The sequence below is a fragment of the Drosophila obscura genome, unplaced genomic scaffold (assembly GCF_018151105.1).
Source record: "Drosophila obscura isolate BZ-5 IFL unplaced genomic scaffold, ASM1815110v1 contig_179, whole genome shotgun sequence".
NCBI classification, from domain to species: domain Eukaryota; kingdom Metazoa; phylum Arthropoda; class Insecta; order Diptera; family Drosophilidae; genus Drosophila; species Drosophila obscura.
In genome coordinates, this window is record NW_024542766.1 from 6,180,909 (window position 1) to 6,202,798 (window position 21,890).

At 41.1% G+C, this 21,890-nt stretch overlaps 2 protein-coding genes across 13 annotated transcripts in view; both read right to left on the reverse strand.

The window, feature by feature from the left end:
• LOC111074865 (stathmin) overlaps positions 1-21,890 on the reverse strand; it is a 77,400-nt gene that overhangs the window by 42,323 nt on the left and 13,187 nt on the right. The window contains exon 1 of one of the 3 annotated variants that reach the window (XM_041592356.1): positions 1,409-1,945. The exons of 1 other annotated variant lie outside the window; for it this stretch is intronic. In XM_041592356.1, coding sequence (XP_041448290.1) covers positions 1,409-1,487 — 79 coding nt within the window. In that variant the 5' untranslated portion in view covers positions 1,488-1,945. Of the gene's footprint in view, positions 1-1,408; positions 1,946-21,890 lie in introns of those variants that run through there. One more of the 3 variants, XM_041592353.1, reaches the window with a different exon arrangement.
• Positions 19,002-21,387, reverse strand: LOC111081723 (fibrinogen-like protein A). Of its 10 annotated transcripts, none has more exons than XM_041592343.1 (5): positions 20,943-21,384; positions 20,458-20,819; positions 20,070-20,309; positions 19,282-20,012; positions 19,002-19,214 (listed from the first exon to the last, which is right to left on the reverse strand). In XM_041592343.1, the coding sequence occupies exons 1-5, from the start codon at positions 21,331-21,333 to the stop codon at positions 19,070-19,072; spliced, it is 1,869 nt and encodes a 622-aa protein (XP_041448277.1). In that variant the 5' UTR covers positions 21,334-21,384; the 3' UTR covers positions 19,002-19,069. The 10 variants fall into 10 exon arrangements, with proteins under 10 accessions (XP_041448277.1, XP_041448275.1, XP_041448279.1 ...); XM_041592341.1 differs by having other exon boundaries at positions 20,070-20,293; positions 20,442-20,819; XM_041592345.1 differs by having other exon boundaries at positions 19,282-19,865; positions 20,049-20,293; positions 20,442-20,819.

Below are 21,890 nucleotides of genomic sequence, written 5' to 3' on the forward strand. Positions count from 1 at the left end.
TTTAATTTTTCTTTTACTTTTTCATAGATGTTTTCCATGCTTAATTTTTCGTAGATGGGCGGTGGGGGGGTAAATTGATTTTTCCTGTATAATTGAGTAGTTTTGGCAGAGTTTTTGGACCGTTTTTCCCTACTATTTCCACATTACATAATTTCCCCCGATGACTCAATAGATCTGCAAGAGAGGAATGGGCGCTGATTGGTTGCTGTGATTAATGATGATTCGGTTGGGCAAACCAACGCAACGCGTGGCCGTGGGCTATCAATAAATATCGAATGACAAATGAAATGAAATTTTGATCAAACAATTACTCTGCTTTCATTTGGTTAACTTTTATATTGGGTTTCAACCTCTAAAGGGGCCCTTTAAAGTTGTCACCAAAGTCACTTCCTTCCAAAATCCTTTGACTCTCTCTCTCTCATCTGTGTTTATATTTTTCTAACAATCAAAAACTTTTATTGAACCTAATTGGCTTTTTAAAACTCTACCCCAAAACGGACCCTGAAGTGGTTCAAAAAATAAACCAACAACAAATAGAAAAAGAACAACATTCCTTATACCAAAAATGTAAGAAAAAAACCAACATTTCTTCTACAATAAATAGACGGAAAAAAACAACAACAAATAAAGGAGAGAGACACACACACACACACACTCAAAAAAACCTCAAGAGAAAATAAGAGAAGACAACTTAACTTTTGTACAAGGACATGGCCAAAACAACTTTGGCATACGAAAGCAGTTAACAAACAAAAAAAAAGAGTCAACATTTTTCGTTAAGGGGCGGCTAGATGTGTGTGTGTGTGTGTTGGGGGAATACTACGTATACGCAGCAAGTGGGTAGACGTGGGATGCCTGGCATCCCAAAGGCAACACAAGAATTGCCCTGAACTTTCACCCAAACAAACAAACAACAACAACAAATTGGTTGACCTTCAATAGGGAACAAGAGAGCCGAGCCGCTGGTTATACGAGAACTATAACAAAATATGTGTCCCAGAAAAGTGTGGGAATTATGGAATTTAAAATTTAACAGATAACCCATTGGAAACCAATTGGAAAATGATAAAAAAAGAACAAAAAAAAAAATCATTAAAAATTCAACCCCAAACACAGTAGAAGTTCCTCGGGAAAGACTAGATAGGAACTCTGACTAAGAAGGAACCCTGACATTGTCACACCTGACACACCTTCTCCAAGATCCTTTAGAAGAGAGGAAAGATCTTAATTGAATTCCATCAAATCTAAAAAATTTCTTCAGTGTTAGATCAAACATTTTATTTTCTTTTTCTTGAAAAAATAGCCCTAAAAATTTCACACAAATCAAACTGTTACCAAGGTTTTACAGATGCCCCCAAATATACAGAGGGGCACCCTGCTTATAGAGAGTGTGTGGTTTTCGTCTTACCCGCTGGCAGAATGCCCGGTGCCCGGCAGGTGTGGCAGAAGCACTGCATCACCGAATCGCGTACTAATCCAATCAGCATGTTGAATTTTTATTTGTTTTCTAGCTTGAAAGATTGCTGGGATATGTGTGGATTTTATTTGGGTTTCCTTGGGGTTCGTTCCTTTTGTTTATTTGTTGCACAAAACTTTTACTATAATTTGCTTGTCAATTTTTAGAGGCAACCACTTGCTGCTTTTGTTGGGTTTTTGGATTTATTCTGGATTTAGTTTTAAATTTAATCTTTGGGGGAATTTTCTTTTAATTGTAGCTAAAAAGTATGCTACAGATTTTGGGTTCAATTTGATTTGCGCGGCATTAAATTATTTAAATGATTGTTTACGAGTATTTTCGTTGTGCTACTGCTGTTCCTACGGGACTACACACGCGTGTGGGGAGCCTTTGAAAATGTCGTTCTCTCAGATTCGGGGAAAACCTTCCAAAAACAAGCGACGCAACGACGAGACTGTAACGAGCACTACGAGCGACAGAGACAAACTGAATTATGCCGATGTTAATTTTTCAACAGCAGGCGAACGACTGACAGACGACTGCGTCGGACTGCGAGACTGCGGGACTGACGACCAAAGGACCGACACGTCGGCCAACGAGCGATGAGAGACGACGGCGCCAAGCCAAGGCACGTCCCACGTCCCATGCCTGACGCCCATTGCCCATGCCGATGCCGATGCCTGACGCCAGCGTCGACGTTGCGTTTTCGGGGCAGCAAGGACAATGCACAGAGCACAAAAGGACAAACCAAACATTTGGGGGGGAGCGAGCAGGCGACAACACCCCCAAAGAGCACAGCAGAGACAGCGCTAGAGAGAGCGCAGCGACCGGTGGGCAGAGCAGAACAGCAGAGAGAACATTGGGGCGACGAAAGGGCAGGCAGTCGAAATAGCGGCTGAGAGAGCGGCACTGAACCAGAGAGGCAGAGAGAGAGTGTGTTACTTTTATTGAGGGTTGGGAAGGCTTTTGGCCCTAAGAGCGGCTTGAGCTTCCGCCAATTTGAAATTAAAATATTTATAAAAATTTGTATAAATCGCTTAAATATTTCTTAAAATTAAAATAAATTTCCTACCATTTAAAAAATAGTTCCCTTATTTTTTTGTTCTAATTTTTCATACTGTTTTCGTAAATAAATAGTAATAGTATTAGCTCTCGAACTTTCGAAATTACTGCCATTCAAAGCCTGCGCAGAAATCAGCGCGAGAGAGAGAGCGGTTTTCAAGAGAGGTTTTGCAGAGAGCGCGCCACTGAAAGCCGGGGACAAGTGCATTTGAAAAAGCCGGTTTATTTCATAATATTTAACATAAAGTTGATATCGAGGCGAGTAGAACGTAAAATATATGTTTAAAATTCCACAAATATATGAATTTTAAGATATTTAGTTGTACAATTTATGTCAACAGGAAAAGTGCTCAAAAATAGAGAAGGAAAATGTAAGATTTTTGCGGAAATGTTGTAATTATTGTAACTAAAATGAATGTAGAATCTTTAAAGATTTTTTATAGAACTAAATCTAGAATTGAACTAGAATATTTATGGAAGGGAAATTTTAAAAACGTTCAAAACCACATAAAAAATTCAAAAAAATCATTTCAAATATTGTCAAACGTTTTCGAGCCACAAAAACTTAGATCTGGCAATGCTTTAGCTTTGAGGGAGACACAAAAAAAGAGACAGAGAGCATAAGCAACAGAGCCAGAGAGAGAGAGAGCAACCGTTCGAAAAAAGCGCTTTCGAATATCGAAGACAATATTAACTGCAATTAAATTAGACGCGCTACAAAAAGTCGAAAATGCGCGAGCGAAGAAAGTATGGGAGAAAGAGGGAGGTAGGGAAGGAACGGGCAGGGCTCCAAAGAGAGTGAGCGACACGGAAGAGACAGCAGGGAAGGCGATGGGGAAGTGACGGCACAGAGCAACTGTCAAAGAACAATAAATAAAACGGCGATGACTCAAAAAAGCAGCCAAAAGCCGAAAAACAGAGAACAGAATGGTTGCGGAATGGTTCCAATATATATATATATTTTTTTTTGTCCGGAGTGTGAAGCTGGCGACGCGTCGGGGCTCCACTTGGTTTCAGGCTCGCTAGAGGGTTGGAGGGAGCGACAGAAGGGCGGACAGGACAAGGATATAGAGCGGACATTTAAATAGCAGAATGGCGCCAGCAAAACTAACCGCACACATGGAGGGTCGTCGATGAATCACAATTGGGGAGCAGCGGTGGGGAGGCGAATGAGAGAGAGAGAGAGGGGGAAGAATGGAGTGAGCGAGAGAGAGAGAGAGAAAGTAGAGAGAGAAGAATGGTAAATGAGACCTATCGTATAGGCCTGCAGGCGATGGGTTTTGCTGCCTTCTCTAGTTTTACTACTACACTTGAAAAAATAAATGATGGCATATGGAAAAATTCCCCAGAATACCTATTTGATCTCCGGAACTATCAGAGATAAAGGAACCAAATTTAGTATGAGCATTTATTGGCCACTAATTTGGATTAAATTATCTAAATTATAGGTGTGGCTCCTGCCATACAGGGAAAACGCCACAATATAAATAATATCTGGTTGACATTTGGTGAAGTTGGAAACACAACTATGATCTACGTATCTATAAAAATTAAATCAAATCGGATGGTTTTTGTGGGCATTAAAATAACCATATGTTTAATTTATTTTCTGAACTTTTCTTAAAAAAAATTCTACCATTTGTTGTGCTTTAATTAGGAAAGTTTTAGATAGTTTTCCACTCAGAATATCGATCATAGTACCTTTGCATTGTTTTATTTTTGCAGTGTACACTCGCCTACATGGGCAAGGGCCATACACTTTTTGCACACTTCCCCCTACACACTCCACATCCCCTACAGCCATGGAACCATGAAGCCATGGAGCCATGGACATGACCATGTTCCCTGTCGAAGCATGTCGAAGCTGATGTCTGCTGGCGCTTCTGTTTCTGAAGTGCAGGAAGCGAAGTAGGAGGACCTGCAGGAGGAGCTTTGGAGGTGGACTCCAGAGTAGTGCTTAGGGGGTGTGGGGGTTAGATGGTGCCTATCATGACGGCAGCTTGTCGAAGGCATCGAAGCACAATTGTTCAACAATATTAGTTGTTGATTCTTGGAGCGGGGGGTTTTCCGACTACTGTGAGAATGGTTTTGCATTTGAATTGGTTTGCTGTGGAATCATTTGCCGGCAAACAAGGACGTGAGTGGCACACACCCACCATCCGGTGTGTCATGCCATAAATGGTTGACTTTTCCATAGGATGGAAGGGAAGGGAATGAAAGGAGAGTGCAGGGACAGGGGATTACAGACCCACGCCAGGAAGGAGTAGCAGCATTCCGTATGTGTGTATATGTACCTATAACGATGTCAAAAGTGTGAACCATTTGTGTGTTAAACGGCCATCAGTTTAGCACACAATTGTGTGTTAAGTGGACACAAAAGTATTTTAATAATATTATGTGTTCACGAAGCAGCTAAAGTCTGTCCACCCCTTACGTGAGGGATAAATGTTGAAATAAATGGCTCAGATTTTCGTAAGTTACTTTTGTGGCTGTATTAAGGATTAAATTACACGGAAAATTATAGTTTGCCCTCTAGGATTAAGGTTTGGTATCGTAGCGAGAACTCACCTGAAAAAGAATAGAGAGAAATATGATTAGATATTATAATCATTATATTTATGTATTAATAAAATATTAAATAAATATATAAATATAACAAATAATACAAATAAATATATAATAAATAATAAAAATAATAATAAAAAAAAATAAATAAATAATAAAAAAAAATAAATAAATAATAAAAAAAAAAAAAATAATAAAAAGAAATAATAAATAATATTTTACAAATATTAAAAATAAAGCAATTGAAATGTATTTGTGTTATATTCTAAGTTTAAAATGTTTAGAACTATAAAAATTACTTTAAACCATTATTAGGAAATTCCAACCCATTTATTGCGTTATTTTTCTTGTTTACCCAAGAAATACCTTTAGTTTTCTCTCCCATAAATACCTATAAACTCTGATCATTCACTCGGCCAATTCCTTCACATTCTATCCTCTAGCTCTAGCTCCATGAAGTTGTTTCATTTTCCTCTCCCCAACTACGCTCTTTATTTTAGCTATCGCATTTCCCCTAAATCCCCGCTTAAGAGGCGAGAAGGGTATTCCATTCAAGTGTGTTTGAATGTTGAATGGCGGGCAACGACACTTAATCGAAGTACATCTCTTGACGCTGCTTCTATGGCTCTAAGCCACCCAGCCAGCCAGCCAGCCAGCACCTCATCGCTCCTCACTTCTTCTCACTGCTGCAGCCAATCGATTGGCTGAATTAATTACGGGACTTACGGCTAGTAGAAGGCGGTAGTGAAAAGACTTAATTGAAATGTATTTTCCTCATTTGCATTTGCATTTCTGCACACTTTCCTTGGTCGTTTAATGAAGCCTCTAAACATCCACTTTAATCCGTGCCGAATGATGATGCCATGGATGCCCATGAATGCAGAGCATAGCAGAGCAGAGGAGACAAACCGCAAATCATTCACAGATACACAGACGGACGGACCTCCCACCGATTAAGGCGCTCAAATGCATGGTTATTATCCCACACACCCCACACATCCCCACATCCCTTTCTATGATAATTGCTATGCACATCTCTAAAGACCCAAACGGTGGGTGTCTCTCCCCCCCCTCCAACACGGTCACCCACTTGGCGGCAGAATTAACTGCTTAAGTGAAGGGAAATCATAACATTTTCTTTGGCTACAAGCGGAGTGGCAAGGCACGCAACTGTTTGCTGCTGTTTGTTGGTTTTTGCTTAGAACATGTCCCACACCATCACCAACCACACTCTGTCCCCACCCCCCAGGCCCCTTTGTGTCTTGCGTTTTGATTGGCACCACGTGCCCCGTCGCCTGCTTCAAGCACACACACGAATTATGCATAATACATTTTCGCATGTCGGAAAACTGTATGCGTGAAAATCCAGAGAGAGAGAGACAGAGAGAGAGCGAGGGTTGCACCATAATATGTCCAGTTAGAGCTTAAAAAGTTATATTCTCAATAATTGAAAAGTTCTTGGCTCCACCCTCGCTGTTTGTGTATTTTTATATAGTTTTTGTCTGCCATTTGCCGTCTGATTTCGTCATCGCCGCCTTTGCATGACTCACAGGCGGTGGGTGCTGCACACCCAGCACAGGCCCTACACTCAGTGCCTCCCCCTCAAGCCTCAGTGGCTCTCGCTCTCTCGCACTCTCTTTTTGGCCAAAAAGGCGCAACTAAAATGTTGGCAATAACAACTGTCGTCGCCGTCTCGTCGTCGTCGCTTGTCGTTTTGCAAAAATAATACGAGTACTTGGGTGCTCGTACACAACCCCCGGGAATGGCGTGGAGAGTGCAACCCCCAAAGTACACCTCCTGCCACTGCCACTGCCACTGCCACTGCCCCTGCTAAATTAACAGCTGAGCCAAAAGCCGGAGTTCGATTGCATGTTTAGGGCACATTGCAAGTGGCCCAAACAGAGCAGCAGCAGCAGCAGTGGCAGCAGCGGGGCGTACTCATATCCCATATCCAACTCAATTTCTGGTTACCTTTTGTGCCATTCTATAGATTGAATTTCAAAGTTGTTTTCTCTCCTCGTTTTTTGGTTCTTTTCTTTTGGGGGATATTTTCACCTACTCTGCTTGGCCCGCATTTTGTTTGCATTTTCGCTTGCGTGCAGGCTAAGCTCCTGCAAGGCACTTCCTCTTGCTCCTTTTCCAACAGAGCCTTTCGGAGGGCAGGGAGCGGGCACGGTACTCCTTCGGAAGCCAGTAGCAACTCCCGCTCCCATGCCTATCATTCGTACAACTCCTGAGGACAGGAACAGGCCAGGACCCGCACTCAGGACGACTCCGCAGAACTCTGTTCGTTGTCGCCTTTTGTTTATTTCAAAATTGAATTTTTCGTACCATTTTATTCTGTTTGCTCTTTTATTTTTGTTGTCTTTCGTTTTTTGTTTTTTTGAGTATTTTACTTGCATTTGCCATTTCATTTTGCGTCGATTTAAAGTTGTCAATTTGGTAACGCAAATACCCTTTAATAGTGGGCATCATGGGCACTTTCTGAGCTTGATTTTAAGGGTAAAGAAAAAGGGGGAAACTTTTAAGAAATAATTGCAATCAAAAAAGGTTTAGAAAATCATGAAGGGATATCTAAATTTAGGGGAATAACTTTTTATTTTTCCATTCATTATTGAAAATAATAAACAATAAATAATCATCTTCTCTTATAAATTCTCAAGAAATGTTTCTATAATTTTCCTTGTACGTTTTATTGTAAAAAGTTGCAACTATTTAAATACCGTAATTACCCCTGCATACTGCGTGTTTTATAGGGTATTCAAAACTTCAGTTTTGGACAAGTTTTTCTTCCTTTTTTATTTCGTTTTGTCGCTGGCCACTTAATGGATTCTGGCACCAGCGGCAGTGTCGTCTAGCTTAAAATGTTTGATGTTTCTCCTTGTTTTTTTTTTTTTGTTTATTTCTTTTTGTGTGATGGGGAAAGATTTCAAGCTTCTTTTTTTTTTTTTGTTGCTTGGTAAAGATTTCAAGCTGTGAAAAGTTTGTTGGGAAAACTTTTTCTGGCTGCTAATTTGCGGACAAACGGAAGGGAAATACTCAAGGAAGAAGCTCTTCTCGTACGGAGGAGAGCTTAAAGGATAAGGAACTTAACAACGTGTCATGGTCGCAAGGGTCACACTCACACACAGGTTTCCCTTCCCATCCCCCCCACAGGCACTGTCCTCCCTCCTCGTCTCATAATCAATCCAATCAGGACGGGCCGGGCCGGGCCGGGCCAGGCAGCCCCTCCAGTGATGCACAAACAATGCAGAAATACCCTTCAAATCGGAAGGCGGAGAAGGCTCCTCAGGGAGGACCTCAAAATCGAATTTGCAGTACGGCAAACACACACACACCCACACACACATACACAGACACACAAGGCACAGAGACAACATTAATAATGTCCTTCGGCTGCGTTACAGGCACGTACCACATGCCAGAAGGGGCCAGGCCAGGGTGTGATGGGTAGGGGAGCGAGGGCACGGGAAAAGGACACATTATGGCATTTACTTGGAAGCCATCTATATGTAGATTATGATCGGCATTGTCTGCCTTTCGAGTCCTTGCTTGGGGCCTGGCTGGGAGCTCTCGAGTCAGGCGCCCGAGGGTCGTACCATATCAGCGCCATCGTCATCGTCATCATCGTTGTCAGCTGCAGTTTAATGAACCTTTCGGAAACTATTTTTACAATTATTATTTCCCCTCTCGCCGCTCTCTCCGCCCACTCTCTTCTTACGGAACTTTTGTTTTGTTTGGCTGGAAGAATATTTGGAGCGTATTAATTTTGAAGACGTTTTATTTAATGGAAGTTATAAATTACAGCCAAAATTTAAGTGGGATCTCTGAGTTTGGGAGAGGATCCGAAGGCATTCAAAGCTTCCTGCTGCCTGTCACATACCTTTGCCTGAACACAATACATCCTGCCTACCCTCTGATTACCTGTGGCATAATCATAATTGATTGATTGCTGTGTAGAATCAACTGATTACACGCTGAAACCCACATCATATGGATACACAAACATAATCCTTACAAACATCTAAAAAACTTTAAGCAAAACTTTCAAAAACTGAACACAGAAACTTTCACAATTTGTCAATTTTCAGGAGGGGTACAAGAAATGAAGAGGGGGGAATCCATAGAGGATGGCAGGAGGAAATGCAAAGACCATGGCAGGAGGAAATCCAAAGAGCATGGAAGAGAAAGAGAGAGAGAGAGAGGGAGAGAATTTTAAAAGGACTGCTGTAGAGGAAAAACAGCAGAGAAGCGAAGCAAAGCAGGCGAAAACGGTTGTTGGCCTTAGCAACGAGCCAGTGGAGCGCCAACAGGCGGAGAGCCCAAACAGCCAGAATGAGGGCCACGACCAGGAGCAGTTCAAGCAGCCAGAAAGACTGCACAACCAAGGGTACGGAGGGTCTACAAAGGAAGCTTATATTGTAGGGGAAATAGACGAGTCAAGTGCAGTGACAGTGGCAGTGGCAGAACCAGAACCTGCCCCTCCTGTTGTTGTAACAGAAAACCCAATTGCCGGTTTCAGGATTTTTGGACTGCATGCGGCCACGTCACGTCTGTTTGGACACACACACACACAGGAGCAGGCCGGATGAAGCAGACAGGGAGGAAGCAGGAGGAGGCCATACGAGGAGTACGACGACGTCATTGTGGTTTAGCGAAGAGCAGGGACTCGGAACTCTCTCTCTCTCTCTCTCTCGCTCTGTCGCACGTGTATGTAAGACAACACCAGCTGCGGTTTTTGCAACAATAAAAGGATCAAAAGGATAAAATGTCTTGCAGGAGCAACACACACTGTGGCTAGTTGGCTGCATGCCGCCTCAAGAAACGTGTGTGCATTTTCTGTATGAGTTAGGGGATATTGGCAATAGAGTAATTCAATATTGGGTGTGGCAGCAGCCACCAGGCAACAGCCCACACGATTCCATGTGATTCGATTCTTTTATGTCTGCATTTGAGGCACACTCTAGACCCTATTGATTTTCCTTCACAAGACTTCAGACAGCTACATTCCCTCCCTCCCTGCTGCTGCTGCTGCTGCTGCTGCTGCTGCCACTCTTCTAAGTTCTCATACTTCGCTTGAAAGGATGTCCTTCCACTGCTCTAAGGATATCAGTTGCTGCCGCTGAAGCGTCGCTTCATTAGGCAACACTTTAGGCACAACAATGGGCCACCAATCGACGACTTCACACTTCTCCAAGGAGCCAGGATCCAGCGCCTCCGACGTTATTAAAATGGAATCGACAGAGTCTTGATATATTCACGACATCGTTGACAATCCTTTCTCGCTGCGCCACATCCCATCCCATTCCATCCCATTCCATCCCATTCCTCAAAGTCAAAGGCCACAGGCAGCAACAGCAGCAGCAGGAAAATCAACAGCCAGGGAATGTACGGCCAAAGGAAAAACCACTTGAGGAGTTCCGAGCAGGAAATCTAATGGAATGGTGAAGGATATCATGAAATGATGAACTCTCGAAAGCATTGAAAGCAGTCGATAAAGCGGCAGCACAAGTGATGGCTATATTAAGTCACTGAATGGGAGCAGAAATCACAGCTTTCGATAGAGGGATATTTATATGATTTTTAAAATAAATATATTTCATATTCAAATAAAGTATTTTCATATTTAGAATAAATATATTTCATATTTAAAATAATTATATTTCAAATTTAAGATAAATTAATTTATAAAAATTTCATATTTAAAAGAAATTAATTTAAAAATTGCATATTTAGAATAAATATATATTTCATATCTAAATTAAATACTTTGATATCTAACAATTTGGAAAATGTAAGTCCAAGTAGGCCATTGTGTTGGCCTTGTGTTGTCATTCTGTGATTTAACTGGGATTAGTCAGTCGGAGCTGGGGCTCTTTTTCGTTCGGACAACCCAATATTTCACAAAATTCAGTTGTAAAAAAAAAACCAAAAAAAAAAAAAAAATAAAAAAGCATTTAAAAGTAAAAATTTACAAAAATTAAAAACTAGTTTATTATTTAAACGAAATTTAAAAAAAAAAATAAATTCGCTTAAATTTCTTGTTGGACGTTCAACTTGAAATTCAAACGTTTTCTTTTGTCTTTGCCGTATTTATGGGACAGCCATTCTCATTCGTGTGCATCCCAGTGAACGAGTAGGCTTCGATCCCGTACTTGCTTGTCCTTGACAACCGCTACTCCTTATTGATCTTCTTCTTCAAAAGTGACAAGGGATGAATTGATCTGTGGTACCAGAAGGACCTGTTAGCGCAGGGCCTAATGACCGGCTCTCGAAAACCATCCTGTGGCAGCTTACAATGTGAATACACGAAGCACGGATGGCAGTGCGCTGGCTCTCGTTTAGTATTTGGCTCCATGCAGTCGGAGTCCGAGTCTGAATCAGCGTTGACTTAATGGTCACGTGCACCCATTTGGTTTCCGACATTTATGTATATCACACTTCAGTTGTTTCACGCCCCCTTCGCCCCCACAAGGACAATAATCTGTGGGGCAAATATATACTGGGCACATACATATGTATACATGTACAACATACTCATATTCTATTTAGTATCATTATTTATCCAACGACATTTAATTTTCAGTGAATCCCATTCCCCGCTTCCACTAACTCCTTTTCCTTCTTACGTTTCCAACGTTCAGTGCCGGCACCCTGCGGATATCTAAAGGATTTACTCTCAATCTGCCATATTAGATGGGACAGCCATTACTCATTCCCGTTCGCATCACAGTGAACAAATCACTTTTTACCCCCAGCATTGACTTTTCCCTTTTTCAATTCCGACTACTTCACATATTTATTGGTATTTTTCTTTGGCTTTTCCCCTATCTTCTTCTTGGGTTTGCTTGCCACACCACAGAAATGTGAAACGCTTCAATTTTTTTCCCCCATTTAGACACGTTCCTCAATCACCCCCAGTCCTGCCTTCTGGCATAATTCGAATCGATTTTGATGAGATAACTCCCTCAGAGCTGCTACCGATCCTTCAGATTACTTGCATTTTTGTTGTTGTAGAAGTTGCCAGTTTTGCTCTTAGTTTTTGGGGTCAAGCGTAAAAGAGTTTTTTTTATTTTTGGTTATTTTGAATGTGGGTCACAGCGGCTGTTGTGGTGCCAAGGATTTTTCAATTTATGCTGGCTTCTGGCCAAAGGAAAAGGATGCCAGAAATTGGCCCGACAACACATGGCCCTAAATCAGCGGGAAATTTATCAATTTGAATTTTGACAATTGGGTTACCAAAAAAAAAAAAAAAATGCTAGCCCAGAGCTGCGAGTATTGTTTATTCTATAAATATTTGGAATATTTATACAAAAAATATACTATAGATATATATAGAGCTCTATATATCCCCTAAATCTTAATGCTTTCCTTATTCAATTTTATATTGATTCTTTCTACCCACAAAATTGCTTTCCCCTATTTAAATCAATTGAATTAAATTTCTTAATATTTTTCCATAAAGTATTCCCCCTTGGAAAAATCTATGATATAAAAGGAAAAAAAAAATCATATCCTTTTGGGCTCTCATTTCTGTCAATTCATCAAAAAATATTTGCTGCTTCAGTCAAGTCATGTCGCAACTTTGAGTTATCCTTTCCTTCTCGCTGTAACTCCCAGCTCAAGTTATGTTCCAGTTATCCTTCTTTCCACCCAAAAGCATCTTCTGTTGCCCATTCTGTTTCCTTTTTTTTTTTTAATATCCTTAAAACGTTTTATGACTGCCAGAGCCAAAGCCAAAGCCACGCGCACATCACTTGAAATTCAAACGTTTTCTTGTGTGTCTTTGTGGTCTTATGGCTTTTTTAATGTGCATAAGGGAAGCTCATTCTTATTCCCCATTTTCCCATTGAATGGTTTGAGGGCGGGGTTTGAGTCCAAGGGTCAAAGGTTGATTGTTGTGAGAGTGTTAACCCTTTGATTGCTTTCCCCTTAAGCGTTGCCATTGCAACATGGTGCCAGTTTATGTGGCCCACTTTGAGGCGCAACAGCTTTGCCACACTCACATTCCGCGAATCAAATTTTGCACTGCGTCAAATATTTTTTATGTCAAGCCTGGACGCAGCAATGTGTCACTGCGCCCCAAAAGCCACCTGTACGCTCATCCTGCTCTTGCTGCATTTTGTCTGCTACGCTAGATTTTTTAGTGCCTATTTTCCCGTAGCAGGAAAACCCGTAAAAGCGGCAGTGGGGGACTGCGGTGGCAGCGGAGGAGTAGAGTAGAGGAGATAGGAGATAACGGTCGAATGAATCGACCAGGTTTTACCCTGGGAAAAAGTGAAAAATCTGAAATGAATTAAGTCCTTATATATATACATATGTGCTTTTTCCCTATTTTCAGCGTAGTTTCATCTGCCTGTTGCATACACAACCACAAATACAACATGCCCCAAACAAGTAGCATGTAAAATACAACAATTTTAACGCGTACAACACTTGGCTTTCTCTTGCTCTCCCTTGTCTATCACTATCCTGCTTTCCCCCATCTTTCTCTGTTGTGGATGCTGTTGGGAGAATTCCCGTTTATGTCACTGGGGAAATTTACGTGCTACCCATCAACGTCAGCAGCATTTTTAAAGTGCAGGGCGTTCTGTGGATCGCCGAGTTCGTGGATGATGCGTGTGGCTTTTATTACAGCGAATGCTTGCAGCCAACTTTTTTTTATTAAAAACTAGTGCAAAGAGCTTACAAGGGGGCATGCCCACACTCACACATACACGTACGAGTATGTGCAAGAATTAAACTTTAAAAGCTGCAAGAGTTTAGCGTAAATTTGAGGAATGGCAGAGGGTTTTCTGTGGAATGGGAGAAATGATTTTATTTTAAATTGAATCAAATTTAGACATTCAATATCCAGCTCTTTCTTTACCATTTTCAGCACTATATTTGTATGATTAACAGCACTGTTAATTACATTTTAAATAGCTTTGTTCACTAATTTCTTTTATTTTTGGCCTCTAAACTCAAACTTAATTTTTGATACTATTTCCAACACTCAACACACACACATTTTGCCAATTCAAATGCCACTCTTTGCATTTGCAACACTGTCCATCGCTGTCCAACACTAAAAATAGCTCCAACGCCAAGCGTAAAAAACTTCTCTTCTATTTGAAAGTTTCCTTAAGTGAAAAACACACACACAGAAACTCCACACTTTTACAATTTTTTAAGCCACTTTAGTGGCAGAGAGAACGAACCTGAGACCCGGGCAAATGCAATTTTCTACTTTTCCACCTTTTCATTAAATTAGCCGTCTGCTTAGGAATGCTGCCAGAGGAGCATAAAATGAGATTGGTACGCAACCATAAAAACAAAAGGCAGACCAGACGCCTCGCCCCGCAACGACCCCGAGGCAGAGCCGTAGTACACTTCTCTGTGGAGTTCTCGCATTGACCCCAAAAGGTGGGATGGGAAGTTACCAGTTCTCTCCCTTTCACAGCCCCCAAAAGTTCCCTCCACCCCGTACGCATCATGCAACAAATTTGCTGAAATAAGAAGCTTTAGACAATTAATTGAATTTATTGCGTATTTTGCGTGTTTTCTGGGGAGCAGCAGGCAGCAGGTACACGGGGGTGGCTTTGGAAGCCCCACAAGAGGCAGAACACACACACACACACACCCACTATATGCGGGACGACGGACCACATCACACACCTGTAACTGTAAATAAGGAAAAGCAGACACATGGACGCATGGAAAAGCCAAAGCTGAGGGAAGCAGGAAGAGCTAAAACTAGGGGGAAGACAGACGTATAGACGTGTCTAGACACGCAAAGAGGAGAGCAGGGAAGCTGAGCAGGGAAGCTCTCTCTTTAGTGGAAACTACTTTTTAAAGCAGCCTGAATTATGGCAACTAAAGGTAGCATGCCACACCTTTGTGTGTGCTGTGATGCTGCTGGTGTGGCAAGGACTTGACCATAAACCCACGACATGAAATGGGAGACTTTTTGAGAGCAAATACGACAGGCAGTTATCCTATAGAATGGGGAACATTTTGGAGTATATTGCGAGGAAAATATAAACATGGATTTCCGTTTTCCACACTAGTTTTTGGACTAATTTAAGTTTAAAAAATTCATATTAAAATCTTTCCAATATCCCCATTAATAAAATTGTCATAAATCATAATCATATAATTTTCGGGGTATAATTTCTCCCATCATTCCAATAAATTACCTTAAAAATAATATCCCCAAAAATTACAGGGTATAGAGCAGAAATATTTTAATAATTTATAACAGAATTCGCATTATTTTTCAGGTTTTTACTAGGGGAAGGACTGATGGATGGATGGATGGATGGATAACCCCACAAGTACGAGAGCACCACCTGCTCCATCTGCTCCTTGGGGCACACGTGACGCATTACCGTGCAGTGCCATGGCCCTGCCCCACAGGCGTAACGTGCGTGGTGCACACACATCATTATTAATGCATTTGCACACGTAAGCAGCAGCAGGAGAGAGAAGGATCAGAAATCCAGAGAGAAGGAAGAGAAGGCAGCAGGAGAAAGGTTAAAGGTGAAGGAGGTAAGCCTAAGAAGGGGAATTGGATTTACGTACAAGTGAAGGGGCGATTTCAATTTCAACTTCAACCCCAAATGAGAATTGCAACCCCTCTAAGTATTCCCCTAAGCCACTTGTAGCTTTGGCCTTTTGAACTCTTGCAGTGGGACGGGGAAAAACCCCCCCTCATAAGAAAAGAGCTCCCAAAAAACCAACTTTTTGATGCCACTCAATACGAGAAACAATATGAGAGGCAGAGCCTCTCTCTCTCTCTCTCTCTGGGCCGGCTTTAGGCTTTACGGCTTATTCGGGGTTCAATTTTATTTATTTGTTTTGTTTTTTTTTCTTCTGTATTTCCTTAAAGTCTAAAAGTCCAGTGGCCAAGCTTAAGAGTGTCCCTCGAGAGGTTCGTTGCCTTGGCTCCTCTCTTGATGCGCATTTTGTTTTAATTTACATAAAGGGTTTACGGAAACTGGTCGTAAAATGTCATTGGATCGGCCCCGGAACGAGGCCCCAAGATTACGACGAATACGAGAGATGTAGTTTGAGGCAGCAGCCAAACATTTCTTTTAAGTTTCCCTCACAGCAGCATCCTGTGTGTCATGTGTCCTGCTTCGTTACACCCCGCCCCCGTCTAGACGTTGTCTGCTGTTCAGGTAATAAAAAAAAAGTACATAAAGGTGTTTTCCAGTGGCAGCCAAGGGATGGGATGGGAGAGGATGGGGCAGAGGTGGATCTCGTTAGTCGTTTGATTTTATACGCAATTTTATGACTGCATTAAGGCCACTGGACGATGTCGTCGACGTGTCACATGTCAAAGGCTGGAGTAAAGACTGCTTACAGATTACATTTCAGGGGAGCAAACAATGGATATGGATTCCCTTCGAGTAGTGCTCTTTTAGGAGCGTTATTTGTATCTTTTCTTTGGCTTAGCATTCTCTCTTCTCCAATTAAATCTGTTTCTATGCACACTTCCATTTAACAACTTTATAGCTATCTATGCTTAAACATAGCAACACCATTCAACACACAGACTAAACACAAATTCCCCTCCACATTCGATCCCCGCAAAACCCAATCGAATGCATAATTGAATAATTGATTTCATTTGGAATTTAGCAACAACACTTTGGAGCGTTAGTAATAAATGATTTCGACAGCATAAATCCATTCACTGTTTCGTGTTTCGATTGTGAAATATTTAAATCGGGCAAAGCACACACATGTTCCATGGTGGAGCGGGGGGAAAGGGGTGGCTGCTGTAGATCCCAAGTGAAGGTGGCACAAAATCGGAGCCAAACAAATGGCAGGGCAGAAATAAAGGCAAAATTGTAAAGCACAAATAAAAATGAAAAATAAAAAATAAAAAAAGTAAATTTTACGCTGCATTGGCGACAGAAAACATATGTCGACGCTGCCCGGGGACCCTGCGGACTCCACCCAAAGGGGTCGTTTGCACGCAACCATGGGGCTGGCTACTGTTGCTGAAGGGGGAGGGTATAGAAGAAGAAGGGGAAATGCGAAATGGGGAATAGAGAAATAGGAAAAGAGAGGGAGATGGAGTAGGAGCAGGAGTTGTGCGAGGCATTCGAGTATGAAATATGCCTGTGTTCTGCTGCTGCTGCTGCCACTGCCACTGCCTTTGCCCCCTCCCCTATATACTCGCACAATATTGCACATATCAGTGTTTTACAGTCATGTTTGTATGTCTGTGCACGACGGCACCCAACCAAACTACACATGGCAGAGATATATTGATAAATTGCTGGCCCCCCCACACACATATTTAAAAAGCCGCAGCAACAACGTCATTAGTGGGTTGCATTTCCCCCCCACCATACACCAATGCGAAAGAGTTTTTCGGACGAAGCATGCAATAAAAATCAATGTTTTTTAAGGGCCCAGCAGCAGGCCTGAGACCGAGACCGAGAACCCCAATAGAGCGGGGGAATGGAATACTCGTACTCCCCCGCATGGCAGTGCAGTGGCGTCTTTTTTCTTCTTTTTGCAAACCAAAACATATGTTTCGATGGATGGTTCGTTGGCAGTTTCCCCGCTCTGGGGTCTGTCCTGTATGTGAATGTGAATGTAAATGTTCCCATTGCATGTGGAAAACTCTGATAATTATGGGTGTCGCATATGCATAAGTAAGCACAGGGCCGGGCCTACTCCTCTCCTCCTACTCCATGCGCTGGTGCAGTACGTTTCCCCCCAAGGGACATCATTTGTTGTGGTCCTATGTATGTATCTGTATCTTTATACATAAAGATACTTGCGTATATTGCCATATTTATAAATGCATTAGTGTTCTTTATCGTAGTTCTCTGAACTCTTTTCTCCTCCAAAAATTTAATGATTTTCCGGGAACTATAAATTATTGAATGGGGGAGTTGGTTTTACATTAATAATATTACTTGCAACGGACTGATATTTTACAACTTAATTTACAGAGAAGTTCGTACTGTAGGAACTGTATTTGGCAATGATTTACAACTTAAAATATTTTTAGAAAAATTGTTTGATCTGCTTTACCTATCAAGTAAAAGATCTCTTGGGAAGCTGCTAGTTTTGGGTACAAATATTGCTAGATTCTACACATCGTATGCACCATATGTATATCATAGATTAATGATACCTATTAATTTGTATATTGAGCCATTTTCTTGAATGTATAAAAAATGTAACAGTTGAAAATTTTTAATACTAAATATTTGGAAATAATACAACGAAATTTCATCATTGGAGTAGAAAGAGTATTCCATCAGAACAAAAGTTAAAATAATAAAAAAAAATTATAAAATCGCCATAGTTATTACTTTTATTTATTTCAAACGCAATTTTCTACCAAATGAATGCTAAAAATATTTTAAATTCATGGTTCATGGTAACGCCCAGAAAAAACCCCCATTAAATACATTTTCTCCAATGGCTTTCAAATGTATATTCAAATTCAAAAGGATTTTGAAATTCCCTGAAGAAAACATTTAACTCGCCCATAAATAGGACTTTGTCTCTACCAATTTAAAATGATAAATTTATTTTTTGTTTTTGGCGGAAACAATTGAAGTGGTCGGTATTATTCCCAACCAATCATTGCAATGATGCGTGAACGTTTGAAATTTTTAATACAATCATTCCCTTCCCGAGATAATGTTGCTGCTGCTGCAGTTGGCCTTCCTCTCGGCCCTGGTGCTTGGTCCTAAACTGCTGAGGTGCAAGCCGCTGCATGCCGAGATGTCGAAGTCATATCAACGTTTGCGTTAAAGAAGTGTGAGCCAGGTTACAAATTAGTCGATGGATATTGCCAGACTGCAAGACGCTCCGAAACTGAAAAACTTAAAGTCCGACTAAGGACTTTCACATTCCGAAACACGGTAAGGCTTTTCAATTCTTCTTAAATGAAAACCAATTAACGATTTTATTGAGTTTACATTTTCTCGATCCAACGAAGATTTTAAGCTTATTTTGATATATTATTTCTCACGTCTGCGGACGCTTAGGTCTTATAGTAATTTTCACAAAAGTCAGTGAAATGTGGAAATCAGCCGGAATGGTCCAATGGCCCCAAAAAATTCCATTTGCTTTATAGGTGGTACCATCTTCGTAATATATACCGTTTAACGAACTGAAAAATAAAGGAAATTAATTGAAATTAAAGAAGTTATCTCGAAAACTAATAAAATAATAATTACCTTATGCCGCAATTCGCTCTCTTAAACCACCACGGACCGTCGTACCGAAAAACGCAACGAACAATGTCCCTATCCAAAGTAGCGAACTTTGCTCCCTCGTGAATCCTTAGGGAGTCTCCTGCATTTCCCGAATATTCACCCAGGGATTTGAGAATAAAGTTTTCTTCTTCGCTGCCCACACTGAAGTTGTCATATCTGGCATGACGATAAGTTCCATTAACATCTCGGAGTTCTATATACAATTCCTGAGGCTGAGCTGCGGTCATCAAGTGCAATTTTTCCAGCCCAATGAAGAACTCTCCGCGCATGTCTCCAAATCCCTCTTTGTAGGCCTCCCACTTTCGATTAAAGTCCACACTGCCGTCGATTCGCCTTTGAATGACCGTCCATCCGGACGTATCGCAGGGAACTTCGAACGGATCGATTCCCCTGACCTTTATCTGGAAAATGCCATTTGGGCAGCCTCTGGGACATGTGTCGGGAAGATTCTCCGCCGTTGGATTAGTTTGCGATGGCTGATCGATTATTTTGGCAAGCAAGATTTGCTCGTCTTTTTCCTTGATTTGCTTACTAAGATCTTTGATTTGTTCGTCCTTTCCGTTCATTTGCTCCTCTTTGCCCTGGATTTGCTTACTAAGATCTTTGATTTGTTCGTCCTTTCCGTTCATTTGCTCCTCTTTGCCCTGGATTTGCTTTATAAGATCTTTGATTTGTTCGTCCTTTCCGTTCATTTGCTCCCCTTTGCCCTGGATTTGCTTAGCTTTGATCTGTTCGTCCTTTCCGTTTATTTGCTCCTCTTTGCCCTGGATTTGCTTTATAAGATCTTTGATTTGTTCGTCCTTTCCGTTTATTTGCTCCTCTTTGCCCTGGATTTGCTTACTAAGATCTTTGATTTGTTCGTCCTTTCCGTTCATTTGCTCGTCTTTGCCCTGGATTTGCTTTATAAGATCTTTGATTTGTTCGTCCTTTCCGTTTATTTGCTCCTCTTTGCCCTGGATTTGCTTTATAAGATCTTTGATTTGTTCGTCCTTTCCGTTCATTTGCTCCCCTTTGCCCTGGATTTGCTTACTAAGATCTTTGATTTGTTCGTCCTTTCCGTTTATTCCCCATTTCTCCTTTCCGTTCATTTGCCCCTTTGCCCTGGATTTGCTTTTTAAGATCTTTGATCTGTTCGTCCTTTCCGTTTATTTGCTCCTCTTTGCCCTGGATTTGCTTTATAAGATCTTTGATTTGTTCGTCCTTTCCGTTTATTTGCTCCTCTTTGCCCTGGATTTGCTTTATAAGATCTTTGATCTGTTCGTCCTTTCCGTTTATTTGCTCCTCTTTGCCCTGGATTTGCTTTATAAGATCTTTGATCTGTTCGTCCTTTCCGTTTATTTGCTCCTCTTTGCCCTGGATTTGCTTTATAAGATCTTTGATCTGTTCGTCCTTTCCGTTCATTTGCTCGTCTTTGCCCTGGATTTGCTTTCTAAGATCTTTGATCTGTTCGTCCTTTCCGTTTATTTGCTCTTCTTTGCCCTGGATTTGCTTTATAAGATCTTGATCTGTTCGTCCTTTCCGTTTATTTGCCTCTTTGCCCTGGATTTGCTTTATAAGATCTTTGATCTGTTCGTCCTTTCCGTTCATTTGCTCGTCTTTGCCCTGGATTTGCTTTCTAAGATCTTTGATCTGTTCGTCCTTTCCGTTTATTTGCTCCTCTTTGCCCTGGATTTGCTTTATAAGATCTTTGATTTGTTCGTCCTTTCCGTTCATTTGCTCCTCTTTGCCCTGGATTTGCTCTCTGAGATCATTGATGTGCTCTTCTTTGTTTTTAATTTCCGTCCCACTATTTAGTAACTGGCTCTGCAAATTGCTGATGGTCAACTCTAATGAGTGTATTTTGTCTTTTGCTACATTTTTGTCATCTGCTGCCTCTTGAAACTCTAGTCCGAGCAATGGCTGGAGAGCTGAGAAAAAACATCCAGTGCACTGATCCAGCATAGTCACTTTCTCTGCCACATTGCCTTCCAGCAAAAGCAAGCAGATGATTACCATAAAGCCCGAGGTTTTCATTTTCGCTTGACTTGCGTACTGTCGATTTAAACCCAAACTGAAGAAAATGGATCCGATGCCCACTTATAAATACTAATTGGCACTTTCAATTCGTACTAGACACACTATATGTACATAAATACATGTACATATTGTATTTCCGGAACTGATAACCCATGCATGATAAGCTATGGGCTTGATCTCAAGCTATCAACTAAGTGAATAATATTCATTGTGGGCTTATATTATTTATTATAAAACTAACATATTTGACCACATTAAGTGTGTATGTTGTATATACATGCATGAGTATTGTATATATGTATTTAGACACGTGTATATATTTTTCAGAAGTATTTCCTGGCTTTTCTGACTAATTTCACGAATAGTACTAATTAGTACTATTTTAATAGCCTGCGGGTAATTGTATAATTGATGGATTTGCCGTTAGTGTTCGGGGGGGGTCATAGTGTATCATATGAGTATTGTGCGGTTTGTTTTAAGGTTCATATATTCATTGAATATTTGAAAATAGCAATACCCTTGATTTGGCATTCAAATTGAGAACCTCAAAAATT